Below are 25,717 nucleotides of genomic sequence, written 5' to 3'. Positions count from 1 at the left end.
GTCAATTTAGTCTTTGATGTTTTAAATTATCCAAACAAATACTCAAGATTTATCAATTGGTTTAACATAGTCCTTCGGTCCAAAAGAAACGCCATAAAAACGTCATGTGGACATATCACGTCATCGTGCAAGGTCAGCAATTGTACATTCTATCTTTATATTTACTGTAGTTAAAAAGAAAGAAATTGGGATAAAAAGAAAAAAAACAAAAAGTACGCATGACTTAACTTCTGAACTCTCCAATATACAAGTTATATAGACTGATGAGTAAAGAAATCAGAACATATAGCAGCCATTAACAATTTATCATCACTTCTATTAATTTTTTTTATATTATCATCACTTCTATTTACACAAGTTGGTAAAGTATACAGCATCACAACGCCATTGAGCGTCATACCCAATGTTACATCACTAGTAGAAGACAACACAAATTACAAAATATTATACATAGTATTAAAGCAGCAACACCGCAACAGCATCACCAATTGTTTTTTTGTCCATGAACGGTGATCAAGGTAGCCAGGAGCTCACTATCACTGCATCTACTACAGAGAGTTTGATGATCGGAAAGCACACGCTTTCCTTTATTTAACACAGAAGCTCGATAACATTTTGACAGGATCGTATTCGTAGCAGATAGGAAAGCAGAGAAGTGCTGGTTCACTTGTTCCACCAGTGAAGGAAATCCCTGCGCCTGTTGATCTTCTTCTGCAACTGCAGGACGCCATACAGTAGAGCTTCAGCAGTTGGAGGGCATCCAGGGACGTAGATGTCCACGGGAACAATCCTGTCGCATCCGCGCACAACGGAGTAGGAGTAGTGGTAGTATCCACCACCGTTGGCACAGCTGCCCATTGAAATAACCCATCGAGGTTCTGGCATCTGATCGTAAACCCTGCAGAGAACAACAGACAGCTACAAATGTCAGCAACATTGCAAACTATAGCTGTGCGACTATCGGTATTGAGCTGGTAGTGAATAAAAGACAACCACTAAGGAGAAGGTCACCAAGTTTACACAGGTGTCTGTCAGTTAGTAGTTCACATAAAAATTACATGTACGCATGTTTTAAAGGTCTCCAACCAATATTATGTTTTTTACTGTTGGTCCTTATTCCTTATGATTCCCATAATACACGCACATTGAGATTTGAGAACCATGAGATCATCAACACAAAAAACACTGTTCTTTCAAAAAGCAATAAACATGTCGGCAATCAGAACCAAATTCTCATAAGAAAATAGGTTTACTCCGTAGGGTAACCATATAGGCACACTTGCAGAGGTTAAACCAAATTCCTATAAGAAAAATAGCTATACTCCCTAGGATAACCATATACATACATTTTGCAAAGGTACTACAATTGAAGGGTTTTTTTTGGACGAAGTACTACAATTAATTAAAGTATGTGACCATACTCCACTAAGGAACCAGCAATCTTTCTTCTACAAGATGCATACATTTAGATTTGTTGCTTTCATGGGATTCTCTGAGTAAGCAAATGGACATGTTTTTATTTCAGCATAGAAAGTTGGAATGTAACACATAAAGCACACAAAATATTATTGTACTGTGTACCTATGAATTTTATTCATGAGGTGTTTAAACTCATCGAAGTACCTATGAATTTTATTCAAAATGTATTTAAACGAATTGCACTCTCCATATCCTAAGTCCTAATAATGCATTAGAAACAGTACCAATTCTAATATTGGTACTACATAGCTACAAATAAAAGAAACAATGAAGGGAAATCACTCTTTAAGTACAAAACTTAACTACTTTCAACTAACAGAAGTGGATATGAATGCATATTTAGCAGTTGTACTTACATCAACCATGTTCACAAGACACATGGCTCATGTTTTGATATGGAAAACCATTATTCTATTCAATGAACCCTTATGATATTTGAACAAGCACGACACTGTTCTATTCCTGACACTAAAAAATGCACGTGCCTCTGATTTACAAACGCATGCTAAACCAGTATACAATTCTCTATATAATCTAAGAGGAAAAATAGTTCAACGGCATATGCCATACAAAACCGAAGCTGTGAACACATGGGAAGCTCAGACTAAGCGCAAATTTATCTACTCCTATGAGGAACACGCAAGGGATTGACGCCTATAAGGATAAAAAAAAGAATCTGCAAAAAAATTGATCTGCACAGAATCATTCTTAATGAAATTGGTCGGCCTCGTTCGGCCGACCCGGCAAAAAAGAATCTGCACAATGAAGTATTAAACATCGTATGCAACTTGACATGACAAAAAAAAAATCCCCAATCCAATCGCCCTCCTCTACCGAAGTCTATATAAGCAGCATCACCAACCAATTCAAAGTGCAAAATAGAGCATCCTAACAGAAAATTGCTACTCTTCTCTCAGAGACGATACGAAATAAATCACAAATTTGATGGTTATATGTAAAGAAGAACGCAAGGTAAAGGGCGCAAGTGTACGGACTTGCGGAGCGCGGGGGCCATCTTGTTGGTGAGCGTGCCGGCGACGATCATGCAGTCGGACTGGCGCGGGGAGGGGCGGAAGATGACGCCGAACCGGTCGAAGTCGTAGCGGGAGGCGCCCGTGTGCATCATCTCCACGGCGCAGCAGGCGAGCCCGAACGTCATGGGCCAGATCGAGCCCCGGCGCGCCCAGTTCATCAGGTCGTCCACCTTGGAGATCACGAACTCCGCCGCCTTGGAGTTCGCGGCCGGCGGCGGCGCCCCGCCGTATGGCGCGGGCGACGCGGAGCCACCCGCGCCCGCCGCCGCCGCCGTGGCGGACGAGTAGGCGCGCGGCGCGGAGAGGGCCGCCAGCCGCGCCGCGCGGGGGAGGAGCGCCATGGGTGGTCGTAGGCGAGCGCGGCTTCGACGAGTCCGAGTCGCCGGGGAGGTGGAGAGGTCGGCGAGGCGAGAGGGGGGAGGGGGAGGAGAGCGGTGCGGGGACACGCCTCCACACTGCAGTACTCCTAGAAACTAGAAAGTTGACTGGTCTGGTCGGCTCGCGTCTGTGCCACGTGGCAGAATATAGATGGACGTGATGAATGATGAGGCGGTTTTACCGAAGCGAAATGTGAGGCCCATATGGGAACAGGCCCAGGCCCAGGACCAGGCCCAGACCATTGGTTCCGCTACCTTTGGTCTATTTTTGTTCTCTTGGTTCCTAAATCTAGGAGTATAAATATTTCTGGAATTCAATTTTCATACATATTTTTTTTGGATACTGATTTAATGCACAGAAATCTAGGTATTTTCAGCCAATAAAACTTATAGAAGAGAAATCCAATCAATTCAAAATTTAAAATTTGACTACTGTTGTGACCGAATGGAAATATCCCCTTTCCTTAACGGTGGGAGTACATCAGAGAAGAAAAACATGAAATTTTCTACATGAATTGTAGTGTTCTCTAAAAAAATTTCAAAGAGCCTATGAAATTTTTTTCTACATTTCAGAGTTCAAACAGGAAAAAAAACAGGGTCTGTCTCTCATCTCTTTGCTTTTGACGAAAGAATATTCTATAGACAACACACACGACTTTGCACAAATAACAAAGCACACTGCAAGTGATACAAAGAACAAAACTTATCATTTCACCGTAGCGCATGATAAATATATCGAGGCTAGTGAAATTTCACGACTGAGCAATCACGTACTATAAGTTATATAACTGTATAGTCCACACTGTCACTGGGACACGACAATGGGTGCCAAGATTTTAGTTCTTCGACCATTCCATAACTGCACTATGGAACATCTCGGCTTCCTGCATGAGTCTGACGGATCATGTCTTTAAATATCTTGGGTTCCATTCCAAGAATCGAAGCTGCAGATGAAGCCATGTTCGCACATCAGAGAGGTGCATGGTGCGGCTTCTTCAGAAGGCAGAATCTGTGCCTGTGGCATCAAGCGCCGCGTCAGAGAAAGGCTCAGGTCTCACTAAACCGCCAGAGTTCATGCTGCTGCCCTCGCTCGAGCCACTGCTCTTTGATAGATATCTTCGTACTGGGAAGCTGAAGAGGCCCAGCTGAAATCTATCCTCATGTCCTTCTGCACCAGCTGTTTCCAGACCTCAGGCTTTCTATTGTAGTAGTTGAACGCTCTCTCCATTGCACCACTTAGAGCCTGTCAAAAAAGGAACACCCACATGAGTTGTGTCCACCAAAAGAGGAGAGATGAACTGAAACGACATCCACCTTTTCATCAGGATGCACAAACGTAAAGCCATTCCGCAGCTCCTTAGGTATCGTTTCGTCGTCGAAATCGAAGACACTGCAAAGCAGGTGAGTGGGGGCATTTTACATTATTAAGGAGAATAATATTGGGAGATAGTTGGTTAATTAATAACTATTTACCTGTCATTCAATCCACCGGTTTTCCGAACAATCGGCACAGAACCATATCTCATGGCAATCATCTGTGGATACAGAACATGTCAGAATTGCTCAACAGGAATGAACCAAGAACAGCTTTGCAGAACTGCAAGCTTGTGCTCATGAATTTTGGAAAGCTCTGGAAACATGTTTATTTTTGTGTTGATGAAATTCTTCAAATCTGAGAACATATTCTACTGTGGGTTTCAAGGGTAAAGGGCAGAATTTCATTGACTAATTGGAAAAACATCTTGGCACATTTTATTTTTCTCACTCTGTACTTCTGAATTGTGTTCAAAAGTTTTCAATGATCATATTATGAGGTATTGGATCATATATCATACACCTCAAAAAAAATAAGGCAAGAATAAATCCTCTACCAAATAGGAAAAAAAAGATGGAAGTACGATCAGAGAAATTGCTTGCATTGCATATTTATATCTAGGAATATAATTTATCAAGACAATCATAGAGTGCATAGTAAATAAAGAAACAGATTACGGATAATGCTAAATGGCACGTTTCAGTATTTACATTTAATACAAACTACGTAATATAAGTATGTAAAGGCACACCTGTGTGAGGCCACATGGCTCAAACATGGATGGAACAATGAACATGTCAGATGCTGCATAAATCCAATGGGATAAAGAATCATCATACTTCAAAAGCAGTCGGATATTGTTATTGTTCTGAAAATGGTCTGCAATACCCTCAAACTCTCTCTGCAAAGTAAATTAGCACCAAACATGTTCACTATAGCAACAATAAGTAAAGAGGTGTTCAACAAAAGGAGCAAGAGCAACTATTTTTCAAATAAAAAACAAGCTCCATCCATATAAACAGACTAGAAAATAGGCGTGCCTTTTGGCACGCCGGCTGATTAGCCTATTTCTCTTTATAGATTTTACCCAAATTTATTTATTTTATATAAGATTCATTAAAAATGCTACATTTGACGGGGACTCTGTACCCCTGGACAATTAAATGGACCTCAAAATATATATCTATAATTTACTATTAATTTCTATAATAATATAAATAATAAATAGGTCAATATTTAATTTTACTAAAGTATTTTAACCAATCTGTACACCACACCAAGTTTTAGTGTCATCAAATTAATTATTTGATCTCATTTTTTTTTCAAAACATCAAGAATTATGGAACTGGAGGAAATACTTTGGACTAATAGTATTAAAGGAAGTTGTAAACTGGTAAGCACTCTCATAGCCTATTTGTTAAAAATTTAAAATTTTAGAACATAATTTTTAGATTGATTTTGTGTCTTTTTTCATAGTTTGTATTTTTTGGTCTTTGTTCTTTTTACTGATTAGAGGTATGCAGTTTTACATTAAAATTATTTTGGATTGTTTTTTATACATTTGTTATTTTTACGTAAGAATAAGAATTATTTTTGTGATATTGTCATCCTTTATTATGTGACGGTAGTATAATTTTGTCATATGTACGAATAATAAAATAGGGCTTATATATACACATATATATTAAAATTTCCTATTTCAAATTGGTGCACGTATATATCTTCACATGCATGTTTTTACATGCATATATTTTTCCCAATGACTTCTAACCGTGCTGCCGTAGCTCTTAAGGATGGCCCATCTCAGTTGTTTTTTCAGAGGATTAATAATTAGGATATTTTAAGGATGGCCCATCTGTCAGCAAATCAATAGAGCGTCCAGGCGGGGCAAGCCAATCGGCGTGGGCTGATGCGCAAGACCAGCGAAGCCTAGTAGGATCCGTTTACTGCGCGCCAATGTGAAATGGACACGTGTCAACAGATTGATGGTGGCAAAATCCACCAATCAGCTGGCGGGGAGACCCGCCAGCTTTAGATATATAGATTGTTCACGAGCTAGTTAAGTTTTTTTTTTTATTTCCTTTTCTCTACATTCAAATATGATCATGTTAGCTGACCCTACTATAGTTCAGAAGAAAATGTACTTGAATGTGTGGTACTGGACTTGAGCCCAGAAGAACAAACTGTCCTCCTAGCTCAGCTGTTTTGTATATTGCATGCCTGATGAGATGTACACCCTTTTGAGGAACTAGCCTTGTAATACACCCAACCTGCTCAAGGAAACTTTAGTGTGTAGTTAGTCTTGAATTGAAAGCGAAACTTCTATAACAAATGAAAGAAAGCAATAAACCTTGTAAATATTTCACTTCTGTTTTATCAATATACATAGGTAAACCATACTTGAAAAAAAAAAGGGAATATAATAAAACCAGATAGCTAAAATAAACTGCAAAGCTGACAAGAGGGAAAATTCTTAATTCAAGTACAGGTACATGGTCATAATTTCTGTATCCAGTTTAGCAGTAGATGAGGGGATTAAAAATCGTACCAGTGGTTGAGAAGCATTTGTAGAAGATAAGTTTAGCTGCTTTCTGAGAGCTGCTTTGTTTGCTGCCTTACCCTGGAGATCATTAGCATTATATTGAACCTTGAGATGTCTATCTGTTGAAGGATTCCATGTGTCTGTGTCGATTCCATTAAGTATCCCAACAAATTTCCTGGAATGTAATTTGAGTGAATCTTGTAGTCCACGTCCACCCTGAGCACCAGAAGAGCTTGTCAATAACAGAATGCCAACAGACTTCGCTTACAAACTGAAACTACTACAATGAACTTCTAATCAGAGAAGGCACTAGACGTTAGATGGTCGGCAAGACGCTGCCTAGTGCCTAGGTGCGCCTAGGATCAACTTAACAAGGGGCTTCCAAGCAATTAGCATATGACATAAAAGAAAGACAATAGAACATTAATATAGCAACACTGGAGCCCCCAAAGCTGGGCAGACGCCTAATGCACCATTAAATGCTAATCGTGGCAGCTACCTGGTGCCTAGTGTACTGCTTTTAGAACACTTGTAACAATATAGGGTATAAGACATATTGAATAATGGAAACTAGAAACACCAGGAGTCCAGGATAGTTGAGGCATTCTATGGATATGCTGATGTAGTGATATGTATAGCATTACATATAAAGGGATTTATCAAGCAGTCAAGCTCTTAAACAACTCCCTATGTTATGATGCAGCAGCTTATTTCAGTTCATGTAGGAATGCCACTGGAATAAATAAACTGCATAATGAACAACAAGGTAGTGTGGTAGTTTCCCATGAATTGTGCATCAACTTATGGTCTTCTTCCCTTCTCTCACCCCCCCCCCCACCCCCACCCCACCACACACACACACACATAAAACACATGCACACACACAAAAAAAAAAAACTGGTATATAAATTTTGAGAAACACTAATCTCGCCATTAGAAGGTACTACTGAAACTAAAGTTAATCAAATACACACAACTAAAGTTACAAGAAAATTACCTCTGATCGCACCTCTAGTGCATATGTTGGTGATACAGTTGTCACAATGTTGGAATACACAATTGCACCCTGAAAACAATGAACCCAAAACAACCTTGTTGGTATCATACAGGTGAAATTTGAATTCAATCTATTGCACGGTTTCAATGGTCAGTACCTTGACAACATTTATTCTGCCATGTGAATTGTCCCGCATCCTGTCTTCCCTATCAAGTTGCTGAACATCAAGGCCACAGCATGCTAAATCTTGAGCAGGAGCAGCTCCTTGATATTCAAAATTATGGCAGGTGAAGCAAATTCTAGCTGAGTTGAAGCCCAGATTTGCATATGCTTCCCAATAAAGAGGTGCCTGGAATTTCAAAGTAAAAGATGAGCAAATTAATATCTTTAACTTGGCAAATCAACCAAGAAGAGCATGATCCATTTTCAGTGGTCAATTAGCCAATACAGCCAAGTGCATTTGACACGTACCACAAATGCAGTCTGCCAGTCATGGCAATGGATGATGTCAATTTTCTTCTGCGATTGGTAAAGTAATTCCAGTGCTGCACGGCTGAAGTATGCAAAACGTTTAAAGTCATCGTGTTCTCCATAGTATTGTGCCCTCCAAAAGAATTTTGCTGGATGTTGTGGCTCGATAAAATAGACTGGAAGGCCTGCATATGCTAAATTTAGTCAGGTCGATGAAGATTCAATGTTATGACTTAATTTTACAGAAAGGTCGAACTGAGGGATGCTTCAAACCTTCAACAGTCCCAGTCCATATTTTGTTGTTGAACAAATTTCCTTCAAAGTAGGATTGTACAACAACATCTAAAACCTGCATGATAGAAAAATAAAATCTTAAACAAACAAAAGAAGCGACCAAAAACTTCGGTGAGAAACAAACTATATACCTTAAGGTTATTAACTTGGTCATTCTGCATGCAGTCATATTTTGGAAGAATAATCTCTACTAGGTGGCCCTTTTTCTGAAGTGCCTTGCCAAGACCAGATATCACATCCGCCAAACCACCAACCTAAAGAATCATGCATATAAGCAAACTTAAAGAGTAACTGATAGGATTTCAATTAATCAGCATTAACAACAAATCAAATTCCAAAACTACAGCTGCAGCCTCAGCAGCAGCAGTGGGCCATGCTGCATGCAAGGGACTGTAGCAGCTGACTGCAGCACAGCCGCAGCCCAGGCTACCAATTAGACCCTTAGTCAACTATCACATCAGTAGTTTCACATCTAATCAGCAGAACCATATCAAAATATACTAACTAGAAATGTATTTGTGTCAGGAGTAGTAATGAAATGAAATGCACGTGATGAAAGGTTGAAGGGAGTACCAAGGATCACCTTTGCAACAGGAGCCATCTCTGCTGCTATGTGGATGATGTGCAAGCCAGAACTACATTAATCAATAAATTGTAAAACTAAATAAAGACAGAGTATTATCCTATAAACAGGCTTTACTCCTACTAGCAAAGGAGAAAGTGTACCTAGTCCCTGGCAATGTGATCTTTAGAAAATTGTCCACAATTTCCCTATCTTTCATACCTCTGCATGACAAGTATGCTTCCCGAAGACAACTATCCCTTTTCCTGACCATTTCCCGTAATGTATTTGCATCATTGTAGGATATTCTCTTCTCGAGCAACCAACCATCAATCAGAAGAGATATCCTACTCCACAATTCTGAAGGCATGCTACTTGCTGAATGCTCTAGTGATCGTTTCTCAGTTTCCTCCACTAGCTTGCTAAGAATATCGTGAAATTCCGCTATTGAATTCTCATAGAGTTCAATTTGAGAATGCATTTCATGATTACATACTTGGAAGCGCTCTTCTACTGATTTTATCTTTTCCTGCAAAAGATCAACAAAATAACAAGAGAACTTTGATATATTTGCTTCAGCCAACGATGCCTCTAGTTTGTCGACCTTATCTTCCAAATCATGATTGCGTCCCAGAACCATAGCAGCATTCTCTACTTTGTTTGTTGCAGTCTCAAGCAAGTCCCCCAAATTTTCTACTTTCTCCCACCATGCATCATACTGCCTAGGATCAGACTTCAACATATCTGCTTGGGCATCTATAAATCTAGACTCCAGCTCCCTAAGCGAAGCATCTAAAAGAGCACGCTCCTTCTCTAATGTGAATATACTGTTCTCTGTCTCAGCAACCTCAATAAGCATTGTTTTCAGAAATTGTATGTCATCCTTCAGTAGCATATTCTCTTCCTTTATATCATCTAATTCCAGTACTGGTAGAGAGTCATTAATCTCAGTACCGAACTGCCCTTCAGCTGAAAGCTTAAGCCGTGCATCTGTTTCTGACAATCTCGTCTCCAAAATTTTCAACTTCCTCTGTAAGTCTTCTTTTTCTTTAAGAACTGTTTCAACATGTTCCAATGCTTGAAGACGAGCTTGATTCAGAAGCATTATATCTAAACAAATACGTTTGAAGATAATGATTATTATGTGCATGCCTACAACATTATAAATATCATTTATCCAAAAGAAAGGAGCCCCTTACTCTTCTCAGTGTTTTGTATCATTTGTATCAAATCTTCCAATTGAAGGTTTGATATACCATTTTCATCTCCATATTTCTGTTGAAACACACAAAGCCCAAAATATTAAAAGAAGCAACAGTGAACAAGTAGGAGCATACATAAAAATAAAGACGAAATTGACGCAAACAGTAACTTCATGATAACTACTGCATCCATGGTGTCTCTTTCTCTTTCGCTTGTTCACGCTGTGTCTGGGATCTCTCCCGGACTAGCGCGACATTGTAATGTCGCTGTAACATTCCTTTGTTTTTCTCCCCAATCTTAAGAAATTGGTCGGCCAACCTTTGGCCGACCCGGCATTTTTCTGTGAAGATAGCCTGCCAATATCAGGTATTGCCTTTGGATATTAAATTGTTTAGCTAGTTTAGTGACAATGTGTTTCACTTCAGTTTCTTATGTAAAAATAATATAAAAACACAGAAAATTGTATTAAAAGGGGGATATTGAGTGTTTGGGGACTTCAATCTACACCACATACATAGTATCGTGAAATTGGCCCAAATATTATATCAATCTCACAAAATCGGAAAACATATGAAATTGCTAATGAATGTGCTGTGGTACCTCTTGCCGTTCTTTATCACTGGAAACAGATGCTTCATCTCTCTGCATATTCACCCTATTATGGTGTTTATCATTACTTGTACTCTTCCGAGGAAGTTCTGCAGCAGTCCTAGAACCCGCAAAAATGAAGCTAAGCTTAACAGAATTTCTTGACATATTCTATGAATCAAAACAACAAAAATGTACAAATATAAAGCGTTCCGACAGTATCGATTTCTGATGATTTGATCAATGATCATGATTACACAACATAAGCTAGGATATTTTCTCAGATAGGTGGAACATTCCGGTGATTAAGAAGCATTTCAGAACCTAAGCCAAACAATATTAGGAGAGCAGCATTCAGAGGTTGATGATCCCCACTTGGTCACGATCGAAGCATTCTATGCATACAAGCACGCACCACCAAGGGAATTGAATTCCTCGATCCCCTGTCACCCAACCCAACCCAACCCAACCCAAACCCCAAAAGGCCATTCCCCCGGTTCGCCGCAGGAGCAGACTACTGAGAACGAACGAACGAGACCACGCAACACACCAGTAATCACAACCGGGTGCACCGACCACGCCGCAACCACGCGATCCTGCGCTCTGGGCTACCAACCTGAGACCGCGGCGGCGAGCTCGGCACGACACGAGAAGGCGGCGGCGCGCGGCGACTGGGGACGGCGCTAGCCGCCGCCGGAAGAGGAGAGGGGCCGCCTCGGCGCCCGCCGCCAAGCACGCCATGGGAATCGGATGCGGAGGCTGGGGAAGGGGGGCGCGGCGTCGGGGTTCGCGTGGGGCGACGGTTGGAAAAAGTAGCGGAGTGGAGTGAACTGGAAGGAGGAGGGCGGCGTGTGTCTCGTGCGCCGCGCGCGGCCCACATGTCAGTGACAATGGCACACGGTGCAGTCGACTGCATAATCCCAATCCGGGAAGGCGGAGGGCCAAACGAACGGAGGGGGCTATCTGGCGGTGGTCTGGGCCCCACCGGCGTTGGCGCGGAGCGGGGGGGGAGTGGGGCCCGGACGACAGTGAGTGTGGGACAGATGGACCGTCTGCGTCTGGCGCTGCATTCGCTCGTAGCCGTAGGAACGGCTCCTGTTACAGTACAGCATGAAAAAGAATAAGTACTCCCTCCGTCCCAAAATAAGTACAGTTTTGCACTATTTATATTCAACGTTTAACCATTCGTCTTATTTGAAAAATTTTTATGATTAGTATTTTTCCAGTGCCACTATACGAATTTCCAGTGCAATTACAGTTATGGAAAAATGAGACCTGCTATACGTCTGTCGAAATGATCCGACGGTGAAGGGCGACGGTGTGAAGTGATGCTCTAGATCGGACCTGCGCCATAAGCCCGTAACACTCCGGATCAGGCTCCTCTACCTTTAAAGATATGTGTCTTTGTCACTAACATGTGGGTCCGATGAACCCTGAGTCTACCTGTCAGTGACAAAGGTATGGTGCCTCTATGAGTACGTACATATGCCCATCTACAAGTCCAAACCCACCATATCATGTCAACATGGCCACAACTACATGCTGTTTCTGCCGAAGCTTTAGGTCAATCTGAAATTCTGAATCCACTGACTGTCAACTTGATCTCAACATTCTAGTATTATTTACAGTGTAGCAGATGTTATCAAGATCAATTCACATAACTAGGTAAAGCAAATTCTTTTTTTTTTACTCTTTTATGTAGTATAACCACCAATATCAGTTCATATAACTAGCTTATCAATTATCGATTGTGCTTATGTCAACAATTAAGCTATGCATGATTAATTGAGGACCATAAGCATTCCAATAGCATGTGAAAACCCACTTATACTCTCACAGCTGTAATATACAAACAATTTGTCTTAACAGACTTATACAATGTACTGATGAATAGAAGAAACTAAGAAAAGAATTGAAAATTAGCACTGAAGAAGACCCATTAAAATCTCATGTAAGACGATGATTCCATGCACACACGGAATCTGTTTGTTGTTAATTCCACGGACGCGCACGGCCGGACATGGTAATTAGCCACGGTTGTAACTAGGATTTTGGAAGACCCAATGAGATTTAGATTCGGATCACAGCCCAAAAAGGTCAACTCGCGGACGTCCAATACGCCTTCGCCGTGGTCATATATACGATAGTAATGGTCATATGCAAAGCATTTTCACTTAAAAGATACTAGCATAGTTGTACTTGTCATGTACTTCATCCGTTTCACAATTTAAGTTATTCTAGCATTTCCAACATTCATATTAATGTTAATGAATTTAGATAGATATATATGTCTAGATTCATTAATATCAATATAAATATGCGAAATACTAGAATGACTTACATTGTGAAACAGAGGAAATAGCTCTAAAGAATATGGTTTTCATAGCTCTTTCTATTGAACATGTATTTTAATTTTTAGTTTAAACTCAAATCCTAGTCATACTTCTCATTGAACTATAGAAGTATTTATGATGTTTCTTTAGTTGCAATGGTTATAAACAGAACTCATAAGTCATCCAAATGATAAGTCATCCAAATGAGAAGTGTAGGATTTTTCCCCCATCAAATTAATACTTGATTTTCAGTTTCTAGCCGGGCAAACCAACATAGAGACTCTTCGAATATACTCTAGTTGTTATTACATTTAAATCAATTTCTTGACAATAAAGCTATAAGATACCCCTCCGTCTAAAAGAAAAAGCATAATTCACGTATTCAGATTCGTAGCTAGAGTTTACCTTTTTTTTTACAGAGAAGTACTAGATACAAAATAGATAGTAGCGTGCAAAATAAGTGACAGTGTCCTACAACATGCAAAATTTATTAAATTGTGAAAAAAAAATAGCCTTCAAGACCTTATAAATTACAAGTAACCGTTAATGCAAACTTCTCTGTTGATGACTTTTAATGGCATTGTTAGGATAGACATGCTGGTATCCTTGCTGGTAAGTAGTTTTCCTTCATCAAGTAACACGTAGATGGCTTCGCTACCTCCAAACAAATTAAACCTATGGTCGTATTTTGTCATAAAGCGCAATCAAATGTTCATTGAACCTATCCATGTTCTTCAATCCAGAAAAGATCAACATTATTTAAAACAATGATATGCAACATCCACAATAGCTTACTATGATACTAAAACAAAACAGTTGACCTTCAAATTCTAGGGGATGGATGATGGATAACCATGTTCCAGAGATTGCATCACTTGTATGTTCCCTAGATTCAGTCCAGGTTCATGGCCACACTATCTCATCAACACTTGCCTAAAGATTGCAGCAGTTGGAATCCCACGTGTCAACTCCTAGAGCATCAACTGATGTAAGGTAGTCCATTTTTTTTTCCTACTCCTACATCAACGGCAAAAGGAAATTAAAATAAAATAAAATATTTACAGCCCAGGCTCAACCGCTCAACTAAAGTCCTGTTTAGCTCCAATTCGGACCAGAGTTAGGTATTTCTAGTTATATAAACAGATTTTTAATTTCGTTGATAACATTTTAATAAATTATTTTTCTCATTTCAAATAAAATATTAAAATTCTAAATCATTATAATTACTCCCTCCGTTTTACAATGTAAGACTTTCTAGCATTGCACACATTTATATAGATACTATAATATATATATATATATATATATATATATATATATATATATATATATATATATATATATATATATATATATTAGCATTTATATGAATGTGGGCAATGCTAGAAAGTCTTAAATTGTAAAACGGAGGAAGTATCATATAAATTTTAAATCATACGTAGATATCTGACTTGGAGTTATGCCACAAGGTCTATGTAGAAATCTGCGCGAATGCTAATTAGTTAGCTCCGTCCTAAAATAAGTGCAGCCATGAGTTTCCGCACCCAACTTTAATCGTCCGTCTTATTTGAAATTTTTTTATGATTAGTATTTTTGTTGTTATGATATGATAAAACATGAATAGTACTTTACTCGTGGCTTATTTTTTAAAGTTTTTTCAAAAATTTTTTAAATAAAACGAACGATTAAAGTTGGACACGGAAACTCATGGCTGCACTTATTTTGGGACGGAGGGAGCAGTGACTAGACGCACGCGTCTCCACCCGCGCAACTAGTTCACTGTTTTCTCGTTTCTTTTCCTTTTTTATTGATTTTTTTCTTTTCTTTTACCTTCTTTTTTTGGGCTTATTTAAGAAAAATTGTGGCCCAATCTGAAACAGCTGATTTCTTGTTTACGAAATTTATCTATACAAAGTTTCTATAAAGTAGAAAGTTTCATATTGTATTGAACTCGGCTTGTTTGCATTTTTTCATGTGCTATCCAAAATTTTTTATACATATATATATGTACACGTATATGTATATATACATACTTTATACACATATATATACAAAGTTTGTATATATGCGAGCAAACTTTTTATATCCAAAATACATATGTATACATATAAAATTTACACATATAATTCTGTTTGATACATACATAAAAATACACTTACATTTATCTCTACTATTATAAAAATTGAAGATGTTTTTGCCGGTATTTTGGTACATCATCCGTGTTTGAGTCGGTTTTTAAGTTCGTTCGCTTTTGCAAATACAAATCCGTATTTGAGTTGGATTTTAAGCTCGTTTGCTTTTTTAAATACAAAATGAGTTGTATAAGAAACTTTTAAAAAACTCGCATGCTAACTTGAGATAAAGTCAGACTCCTAATTGCAGCTCATAATTTTCTAAAAAAAATATTCAAGCAAATTTCCACAATCAATTTTATCCTAACTAAATAGTATAACAATAATACGATTAAAATATCATTTACCCGTTGCAACGCACGGGTCTTTTTTTCTACTCCCTCCGCCCCCCTGATATAAGGGATTTTGACATTTTTCTTTCACTGTTTGAAATTTTGGAATTATTATTTATTTTATTTGTGACTTACTTTATTATCCAAAGTACTTTAAGCATAACTTTTTGTTTTTTATATTTACACAAATAGAGTGCAAGCAAAATGTTAAAACCCATTATATTAGGGTACGGAGGGAGTAGTAAATATAAATTTTATACGTATACGTATAAAACTGGTATACAAAGTACGTAAGGGCTGGACTAGTCGCGCGCGCGCGCATTAGCGACACCCAGTATATAATCTGTATCACTGTGTCTGTATGGCTGAGTTGTGTAGGCAATCGCTCCACTTGTCGCCTATATACGCCTTGGCCTCTCGGCGTCCGATGCTAGTGGTAGTGGCCCGCAAATCCTCCTCCTCCGCTCGCGTCGCCGCCCACCAAACCCGATCCCACCGCGCCGCGATGCCGGCCGGCCAGCCGCACGCGCACGAGCCCGACGGCGGCGGCGCGAGCCACCGCCGGCCCCAGTCGCCGCCGTCGCTCCCCGCGGAGGTGGTCCCGGCGTTCGCGCCGCCGGAGTCGGAGGACGAGGAGTCCTGGGTCTGGTCCCAGATCAAGGCCGAGGCGCGCCGCGACGCCGACGCCGAGCCGGCGCTCGCGTCCTTCCTCTACGCCACCGTGCTCTCCCACCCCTCCCTCCCGCGCTCCATCTCCTTCCACCTCGCCAACAAGCTCTGCTCCTCCACCCTCCTCTCCACGCTCCTCTACGACCTCTTCCTGGCTTCCTTCACCGCGCACCCCTCCCTCCGCGCCGCCGTCGTCGCCGACCTCCTCGCCGCCCGCTCCCGCGACCCGGCCTGCGTCGGCTTCTCCCAGTGCCTCCTCAACTTCAAGGGCTTCCTCGCCATCCAGGCGCACCGCGTGTCGCACGTCCTCTGGGCGCAGCAGCGACGCCCCCTTGCCCTCGCCCTCCAGTCCCGCGTCGCCGACGTCTTCGCCGTCGACATCCACCCCGCGGCCGTCGTCGGCAAGGGCATCCTCCTCGACCACGCCACCGGCGTCGTCATCGGCGAGACCGCCGTCGTCGGCGACAACGTCTCCATCCTCCACCACGTTACACTGGGTGGCACAGGCAAGGCTGTCGGTGACCGGCACCCCAAGATTGGGGATGGTGTTCTGATTGGCGCCGGGGCGACGATTCTTGGCAACGTCAAGATTGGAGCCGGGGCCAAGATTGGTGCCGGGTCAGTGGTGCTGATAGATGTGCCGGCGAGGAACACGGCGGTGGGGAATCCAGCCAGGTTGATTGGCAGGAAGAACGGTGAGGTTGAGAAGGATGAGGACATGCCCGGGGAATCCATGGATCACACATCCTTCATTCGACAGTGGTCGGACTACACCATTTGAGGGCGACGCGCCGAGGTCTATTTCTCTTCCTCTCTGTATAATCCGTAGTGTTGATATGCCAAAAACTGATGTACTTGTCGTGCTTTGGGTAATCTGTACTGTAGTGTTGTATCATCAGCCGTTTTATCAGTCGAATGCCCATGCTCATGTACTGATAACTGGTGATTGATGAAATGATGAGTCAAATAAAAGTTGTATAACTTTTGATTTTATCATTTGCCAGATGAGTCAAGCTTCAAGGACACATTAGATTGCGATTTTAACTTTTTATTGTGTAAAGATTCCATATGATGTTTCTGCTATTTTATATGATGCAACTCCAGGTGCTATATCTGTGTGCGTGATTTAATTTTACCACAATGACTGATGTCACAATGCATATTCTGAACTTGTGGAGTTGTTATTCAGTTTAGGTGTCACATTGTCCCCCCATCCCCAGTGTCATTTTCTTTACATTAGGTAAATTAAACGAAATGTCAGTTTACAAGAGCTCTTATTGCAAGAATTTGTTCGAAGCTTTTGAAGGGGTTGATGAATGTCTCCTGAGAATTTCTGAAAGCATTTTTGCACATAAAAGGTTCTTCTTCTAGCAGGTTGAATCTGGTGACGGATCATTTTCATTACTTTCCATATGTTTACTTATCCATTGATATGTGGAAACTCGTCATGTGGTGGTGTTTCGCTTTCGCTGTGTACACCTTGATTTGCCTATCTGTACAAGCAGTTACGTTATTGAAGTCAAGCCTTTTTATCCTTATTGATTATGTCGTATTTGCATCAACTTTTGTGATAATTGCATTCCATTAGTTTTTCAAGACTGTTGAGGATCTGTCGAGCCTTGAAACTCTTGTGATGAATCACTTGTGTGCTTGCAGAAGTTGCTTTTAAATCTGTTATTTTTCATATGCTTCGGTTCCTAACTTCTAATCTCTTGGGCAGATACTTATAATTGTACATATGTTTGATTAACAGAACTAAATAAGAGCATTGAATAACTTTCCTTAAAAAACAGCAGGTAAATAGTAAACCTTGTCTCAGTTTCATCACCTATTTATTCTCAATTCAGTAAAATTTCCATAAGTGATGAGCTCAACTTTGCACTTTATCTTGTCTGCATATACTTATGTTTGCACCATCCTTTTTTTTTTTACATATCTTGTCTTTCGCTACTTGCACATGGTGAATAGTTCTTAAGCATGTCTACTGATTATGACTAGGGACAGTTAGTTAACACTCATGTACTTTGCTTAAAATAGCATGTGTGACATTGCAGTTCGCATAGGACAACACGGTGCTTTGCATTGTAAAAAGTTCATAACTTATTGATTTAACCAAATTCTGAATTACAATTACTTGCAGAAATCATTGGTGTACTAGCCACAGATGCATTGCTTACTGGAGCTAGTTGTATTTTATGCCACTTGGATTTTTCGTGTGCCTTAAGGCCTGTGAATGTGCTAAACTGCATTATTGGGAAACCACTGGGGTTGGAGATCAAATGTGGACCACAATCTTCTACTAGAAAGTAAAAGACATCCTTAAGATCGTACGCGGACATGTTTGGATACTGTGAATTTGCTCTTTGGGAAACATACTAGCAACTTAATATTTAAGCCATACTAGCAACTTAATATTTAAGACATCCTGTAAGCATTAAGCCCTGTTTCGACGAAGATCTGAATTAAAGAACTGATACGGAAACTAGCACAAAGGATGTGAGGAAAGGAAATGTCTTTTTCCTCACAAAGGATCTGAGGAAAGGATGTTTATTTGGTAATTCTTTTCTAAATATTTCGCTAAAGCTAAGATTCTTTTACTCAGTCTTGGGCACCATTTTTTCTTGAGAGTGCTATCCTTTGACCTTTGGTCTTGTTTTGCTGGTTTGCCCATTGTATCTTATTCTGTCTGTTTTGAGATGTGTGGTGAGGAAGTGCTCATATTAGGTAGTTGTGCCCTTTTGGTGAAACAGTCTTGAGTTGGTTTTAGTGTGGTAGGTTGCTTTCAGGGAAGGAGTGAATCTTCTGTATTGCCATGACTTGTCTAGCTATAAACAACCATAGAACTCAATGGGTTCTAGAACTTCTAGGTGTTTATATGCTGTTTCACTTGTGGCAAGTAGATGAGTCACATCCATCATACACTGTTTGACAGTATTTTGCTCTGAAGTTGGATCAACAGTTCAAATCATAAATCAACAGTACTACTCCGTCCCCCCCCCTCCCCCCCCCCAAAAAAAAAACGAATTCCTAGCTACAAACCTGGATACACATGTCTCCAGGTTCGTAGGTAGGATTGGTCTTTTTTTGGGACGGAGGGTTTTTTTTTTATTTATTTCTTTTCAGCACCTGTAGAGAATCTGGTTGCATTCACTCTGCTGATGAACTGGTGTTCATCTTATTAACCCAAATTGCGAATTCCCTGCATATATTTTCAGGCATGCTACAAGTACTTTGAGATGCAGGTGCAGATTGCTCCAGGCTTGGGTCTCGTCAGCAGCCGGTGCTCCCAACTGCTGATCGATGACGGCGACGGCAGGTTTGCATTGGCCCAACTTGATTTGCTGCTATCACGAAAGGATGCCCATTTTCCCAGCTTCCGTTTCACTGCATCAGCCTACCTGCAGCGATGAGCAACTTCTCGGGGTCCGGATACCGGTGTGCCGGCGACTGGCAAGGCAACAGGTATAGCTCTTATTTTTGCAGATGGTGACAGGTTCAACTAGGAGGCATTATCGAGCTTGAAACTTTGGAAGTCAAGCGCAACACACACGTCTGCACACCTGGGCGAACTGGAGCACAGTGGCAAATATTTTCTGTTTCCTCGAGACAGATAAGCTTTGAATAGCACACAGCCAGTCAACCACCAACAAAACAATTGCCGCAATCGTTGGAGCTGGGTCACAAGAATAATATATAACGAAGTGGCAGTCTTGCAGATAACACAGTTTATTATCCAAATCCTGCGCTGAAGCTTTACTCTGCAACAAGTGACAAAGCTCCCAAGAACCTTCAGACTCGATTAGTATCATCTTCAGACTTCAGTGAGTGTGTGTGGGACTCTAGGAGAGATCAAGATGTCCATTTCCAGGTCACAGTTAATGGAGATGTTCATTTCTGCAGCTATTGGGGATCTTATCAGAGGTCCATGTCCTTCTTAGTTGGGAAGTACTGCAACTGCAATCAGGCAACTGCTGAGGAGAACCTACAGAGGCTACGGCAGCTGCTTATGAGGATCAGTACCATCGTCGAGGAGGCTGAAGGGCGGCACGTCAGAAACCAAGGGATGCTCCAGCAGCTCAAGATCCTTAGAGATGAGATGTTGAAAGGCTGCTACATTCTCGATAACTTCAGATACCGAGCTATTCAAGACAAGGCCAAAGATGACGAGGTGAGCCATTCATTTGCTTTGTCCAGATTCAATCCTGCTAAGCGTCTTCGTTTCCCAACTAGTAAACCTCAACAAACGGTATTCAGTGGTGGGGAGGTAGAAGATTTGCAGAAGATGGTTCATAGGCTAGAAATCCTCATAGCTGACATGAAGGAGTTCATTGAATTTCTTGTGCAGTACCGTCCTATGTATCGCCAACCTTACAGCACGCATTTGTTTTTGGACAAGTGTATGTTCAATCGACATATGGAACTTGAACATGCCATTGAGTTCTTGCTACAGATGGAACCACCCGGTAGTTCAAATCTTGGTGTCCTCCCAATCATCGGTCCAAGACATATCGGAAAGAGCACTCTTGTTGAACATGTCTGCATCGATGAGAGAGTCAGAAATCACTTCTCTCTGATTCTCTTTTACAGTGGAAATTCCATGAAGGATGAAACACCAACCACTCTGAGAGAGAATTTTATCGTTAAGCATCGGGGTAATGCTTTCCACAAAAGATTGCTACTTGTCATTGAACTCTCCAGGTATGCTGATGAGGAGAAATGGAGATTATACTCTTCAGAACTGCGCATGCCACATGGTACTAAAATCATAATCACAAGTCGATCTGAGAACATCACAAGTTTCGGGACCACGCGACCTCTTAGACTGAGACCATTGACATGTGAAGCATTCTGGTATTTCTTCAAGGTACGCATCTTCGGAAGTATAGATCCGAAGAGCATGTGAAGCTAGCATCCATAGCCATGGAGATAGCAAAGGAGATGGAAGGATCGTTCATGCATGGAAACGTTTTTGCCGGCTTACTAAGAACAAATTTCAATGCTCAATTTTGGTACAGAGTTCTTGCATGGACCAGAGAGCACATCCCAAATAACCTCAATTTGTACAGTGAATATCCAGATGATGTTACAATGAACCATCCTGCCTATATCAAGGGAATAGCTCAGCCTATCAAACACTTTTGTATGTATGAACCTTACCCAAAAGGTTCTCTTGAAGATGATGTTCCAGATACAACAGTGCAAGATATGCTATGTGGAAAAGCTAAGGCTAGAAGCAATTCTGAAATCTTAGTATGGAAATCCCAGATTCCACCCTACCATAACTTTATTTCACGATGTGTGGTACAATCTTCACGAATCACAGCATGTTGTAGACGAGTTGGTGTTTGATGTGTGTTTATTTGCTCCTCTTTTTTAGTTATAACCTACATTTTCCTTGTACTCTATCTGAGCCATATTCTGATGTCTATTTGAACTATAAGATCTTAGAAGCATACGTTGGCTGTATTATGCTTGTCCATTTCTGTAAGTTCGAGATTAGTAATGGCTTGCTTTCCTTAGTTGAGCGAATGCTCTGGTTGTTCAGTCATTGCATTGCCCTGTCAGTTTCAGGCACTGGCAGCGTCTGTCAGGTCGCATGGGCTCGAGTTTGCTCACCCAAAGAGTAGGGTGGTTTGGGTATCCCCGATCTCAAGAGGTTGGGAGTTGCGTTGAGTTTGCTCACCCAAAGAGTATGGTGGTTTGGGTATCCCCGATCTCGAGAGGTTGGGAGTTGCGTTGAGGTCGCGATGGCTCTGGCAGCAACGGACCTCGCTGGACAAGCCATGGCAGGGGTTTAATATTCCACTTTCACAGAAGAAAGGCAACCTCATCTCGTCTATGGTATTCTCGGTGGGAGACGGGATTTCGGTGTTGTTCTGGGATGTTGGCTGCAGGGCTCTTTAATTCAATTGCTGGCGCCGGCCTTCTACGCAGCTGTCCCCGCCCGCTTCTAGAACAGGCGTACAGTGGCTGAGGCATTGCACGACATGAGATGGATTTGAGACATCTGTGTGGTGTTGAAGGTGCAAGCGATCCTGGAGTACTTCAAGCTTTGGGACCTCCTTCGATCTATGCAACTCTTGGGGGAACCCGACACGCTTTCATGGCGCTGGGAGACCTCGGGACTGTACTTCTCCCGCTCGGCGTATCGTGTCCTCTTCTTTGGAAGAACTCGCCTCCAACACAAGCCAATCTGGAAGTCTTTGGCACGGTGGCACCCCTTGTTGTTGGTACTTCCTTTGGTTGGTCGCCCTTAACCGCTGTTGGACAGTGTACCGTCTTCGGAGTCGTGGTATATCGCACCCGGCTCGCTGTCTTCTCTGTGATCAATACGACGAAACGATTGATCATCTCTTGGTCGCATGCCCGGAGTCTCGCCAGCTGTGGTGGATTGCTCTTAGAGCTATTGGGCATTCTGAGTGTTTACCACTCAACGAGCAATCTTTTCATTCTTGGTTGTATCACAGTCGCAAAAAGATGGCCAAGGAACATCGCCGGGGGTTCAACACCATCACAGCACTGGTAGCGTGGACGATTTGAAAGGAAAGAAACAATCGGGTCTTCAACTAGAATAGCAGACCATGGACAGAGATTGCTAGGGCTATGACGGGTGAAGCGGATCTTTGGCGACTGGCTAGAGCCGCAATACTGGTCATGGTAGTTCCTATGAATGGAGATGGGTCGCCAAATTCTTTGGGAGATTAGGCTTTTGTTTCTTCTTCCCCCTCTTGTATCTTGTCCCTTTCGGTTTTAATTTTTCGGACCGTTTTGTACATACATTTATTCCTTCTTAATACAATGATGTGCTTCTCGCGTATTCCCAAAAAGGTTCAGGCATTGAACAGAACGGAACTGTGCTGTGCTAATTCCGTTGCTTTCATAGTCCCAGGCCTATAATCTTTTTTTTTCTTGCTATATCGATATGAAATCTCGCATTGTTTGGTACTATTCGTTCCAGAAAACAAAAATGTTGCTTTCAGTCTGAGTCCAGCAACGACTTGTGCCAATTTTTTCTGTAGAATTCATAACCCCGCTGTTTTTATTATTCAGTCAACAGCTAGTGAGTCCAGCAACGACTTGTGCCATTTTTTTCTGCAAGAATGCATAACACCTCTGTTTTTTTTATTATTAGTAGCTACATGGTGCAAATAACCTAGTCCCCTGTTATCACCGTACCAAACTTCAACTCACAAATCACAATCTTTGTCAAAGATGTGATATCTCAGAGATAAAAGACCTGTGATTTCTTATGGAACAGGAAGGGTTAGTAAATTTGGTCTGATGAATCTGACCTGACAGTTTCTGTACGCCTAATCATCTGCACTTCGTGACCCAATCCTCACGGCATTGACTCTGCCCTTAGATAAGGCGTTTGGTCAGTCCTGCTACTCTTGTGCAAGCAAACAACACAACACCACCTGCAAAACTGCACTTCTCTGCTCTCATCTCTGCATCCATGGCACTCACTACTTTCTTCAGAGAAGGGTTCTTGATGGAGCTCTTATCTGCAATTCTTGGCGATTTTGTCAGCAGATCAATAACCTTCATGATCGACAGGTACCCGAAGCAGCGGCCATCGGTCGATGAAAATCTTCAGAGGCTGCACCATCTCCTTGTGCGGATCCGCACCGTCGTCGAGGAAGCTGAGCAGCGGCATGTCACGAACCATGGGATGATCCGTCAGCTCGAGCTGCTCAGGGAGCAGATGTTCAGAGGCCACTGCGTTCTTGACGCCTTCAGATTCAGAGATGAGGAGGAGGACGAGGTAACACCACGTTTTGCTCTGTCCAAATTCAACCGGGCTAAGCGTATCCGCTTCTCTGACAGCAGCAGCAACACTCAAATTCAGACAAGAAGCACGAACGATCTGCATCAGACTGTCACTAGCCTCGAGAGAATCATCGGTGACACCAAGGAATTCGTCGTGTTCTTGATGAGCTATCCTCCTGTGTATCGCCAGCCTTACAGCACGCATCTGTACCTGGATGGATGCATGTTCAACCGTCAAATGGAGAGAGAAAATGCCATCAGCTTCCTGCTGCAGAGAGAGCCTCTTGCAGTTGCAGAAGAAATTGTTCAGGTTTTGCCGGTTGTTGGCCCGGAATTCGTCGGGAAGAGCACTCTCGTTGAACATATCTGCCGTGATCAGAGAGTGCGTGAACACTTCTCTCTCATCTTGTATTACAGTGGAGATGATCTGAGATATGAGAAGGCAGAAACTTTCAGTGAAATTTGTCAAACCAAGCATCGAAATGAATCAAACGATGCCATGGATGGAAGATTGCTGCTTATCATTGAGCTCTTAGGAGATGTTGATGAAAGAACACTCAAGAAAATCCACTCTTCTTTCAGAAAGCAAATGACACATGAGATCAAAATCATGATCACAAGCCGATCAGAGAAGATCATCAGGTTGGGAGCCAAACAAGCTCTGAGGCTGAATTTCCTGCCATTCGAAGCCTACTGGTACTTCTTCAAGGTTCTTGCATTTGGAGCCACAGACCCAGAGCAGCATCCAAAGCTTGCATCCATGGCGATGGAGATCGCGACAGTGCTAAGAGGCTGCTTCTTGTGTGCACACATCGGAGGAGCTCTACTGAAAGCCAATTTCAACTCCAAATTCTGGAGCAGGTTTGTTGCGTTCGTCAGAGAGTACAGAGACGAAATTAACTCCCTTATGCCTTGTGATTGCCAGGATCATCCTAAGTTCGGTTGGGTAATTGTGAGACCTAAACCTGAAAATTACTTTGTACTGCGTGATAGCTACCAGAAGGCTCTTGTTGAAGATGATGGTCCAAAGATTAAGCTGGTTGATTTGCTGTCTGGACGCGTCAGGCGCCGAGGGAAATTCGAGGTTTTGGTGTGGAAATCTCGGATTCCTCCTTATTACAGCTACATATCAAATTGTGTTATGTACTAGGTTAAATGACATGTGGTTCAGGCTTTCAGTAGGTTGGTGCATGGAATGGTTATTTGCATTATGGATTTCCTTTTTTTTTTAACTTCTGAACTGATTTAGATGCTGAAGGTTGACACTGCAGAGTGCAGTAGACTGCTTTCTCTCCTGTGATACTGAATTCATTTTCCTTGAGTTCAAAAAATATACCGACTGCAGTATAACTACTACTAGGATGCTAGCTGTACTAAGAATCGGCACTAAATACTGGCAGTTTGTTTGACCAACAATCAAATTATAAATTTCTTGTTGAAAAGTGACACGGTTGCTCGATCACATTTTCCAGTATTTAATCTCAGGACACAGTACATACACACAGGTGTGTTAAGTGATAAAAACACGTGGCTAGTGTCCTGTAATCTCGTTTAGACGTGTGCTAGAAGCCTAGAACACACGACGGCGATGGTCGGGAATGACGTCACGTGCGGTGCAT

At 41.6% G+C, this 25,717-nt stretch overlaps 5 protein-coding genes across 6 annotated transcripts; 3 read left to right on the top strand and 2 right to left on the bottom strand.

The window, feature by feature from the left end:
• Positions 1-295: 295 nt before the first annotated feature.
• On the bottom strand, positions 296-2,951 carry LOC4339427 (uncharacterized). Its single transcript, XM_015783523.3, has 2 exons — positions 2,475-2,951; positions 296-898 (listed from the first exon to the last, which is right to left on the bottom strand). The coding sequence occupies exons 1-2, from the start codon at positions 2,852-2,854 to the stop codon at positions 664-666; spliced, it is 615 nt and encodes a 204-aa protein (XP_015639009.1). The 5' UTR covers positions 2,855-2,951; the 3' UTR covers positions 296-663.
• A 432-nt stretch (positions 2,952-3,383) lies between these two features.
• Positions 3,384-11,689, bottom strand: LOC4339426 (probable starch synthase 4, chloroplastic/amyloplastic). Of its 2 annotated transcripts, XM_015783519.3 has the most exons (16): positions 11,479-11,689; positions 10,875-10,983; positions 10,271-10,346; positions 9,236-10,181; positions 9,093-9,144; positions 8,641-8,763; positions 8,489-8,564; positions 8,216-8,400; positions 7,902-8,093; positions 7,745-7,813; positions 6,754-6,963; positions 6,350-6,475; positions 4,957-5,106; positions 4,364-4,425; positions 4,205-4,280; positions 3,384-4,133 (listed from the first exon to the last, which is right to left on the bottom strand). In XM_015783519.3, exons 1-16 carry the CDS (start codon positions 11,601-11,603, stop codon positions 3,963-3,965), a joined length of 2,748 nt encoding a protein of 915 aa, XP_015639005.1. In that variant the 5' UTR covers positions 11,604-11,689; the 3' UTR covers positions 3,384-3,962. The 2 variants fall into 2 exon arrangements, with proteins under 2 accessions (XP_015639005.1, XP_025881246.1); XM_026025461.2 differs by lacking the exon at positions 6,350-6,475.
• Positions 11,690-16,038: 4,349 nt separating this feature from the next.
• Positions 16,039-17,437, top strand: LOC4339425 (probable serine acetyltransferase 5). The gene has a single exon (NM_001420758.1). The coding sequence runs from the start codon at positions 16,087-16,089 to the stop codon at positions 17,107-17,109; it is 1,023 nt and encodes a 340-aa protein (NP_001407687.1). The 5' UTR covers positions 16,039-16,086; the 3' UTR covers positions 17,110-17,437.
• Positions 17,438-18,452: 1,015 nt separating this feature from the next.
• Positions 18,453-21,781, top strand: LOC107278434 (disease resistance protein RGA2). Its single transcript, XM_066310501.1, has one exon. It carries the CDS (start codon positions 20,254-20,256, stop codon positions 21,229-21,231), a length of 978 nt encoding a protein of 325 aa, XP_066166598.1. The 5' UTR covers positions 18,453-20,253; the 3' UTR covers positions 21,232-21,781.
• Positions 21,782-23,674: 1,893 nt separating this feature from the next.
• On the top strand, positions 23,675-25,544 carry LOC4339424 (disease resistance protein RGA2). Its single transcript, XM_015782913.3, has 2 exons — positions 23,675-24,093; positions 24,178-25,544. The coding sequence occupies exons 1-2, from the start codon at positions 23,785-23,787 to the stop codon at positions 25,246-25,248; spliced, it is 1,380 nt and encodes a 459-aa protein (XP_015638399.1). The 5' UTR covers positions 23,675-23,784; the 3' UTR covers positions 25,249-25,544.
• The last annotated feature ends 173 nt before the right edge of the window (positions 25,545-25,717 follow it).

The sequence above is a fragment of the Oryza sativa genome, chromosome 5, assembly GCF_034140825.1.
Source record: "Oryza sativa Japonica Group chromosome 5, ASM3414082v1".
NCBI classification, from domain to species: domain Eukaryota; kingdom Viridiplantae; phylum Streptophyta; class Magnoliopsida; order Poales; family Poaceae; genus Oryza; species Oryza sativa.
The sequence above is the reverse complement of the archived record's forward strand: the minus strand, read 5'-3'. Positions and strand labels throughout refer to the sequence as shown.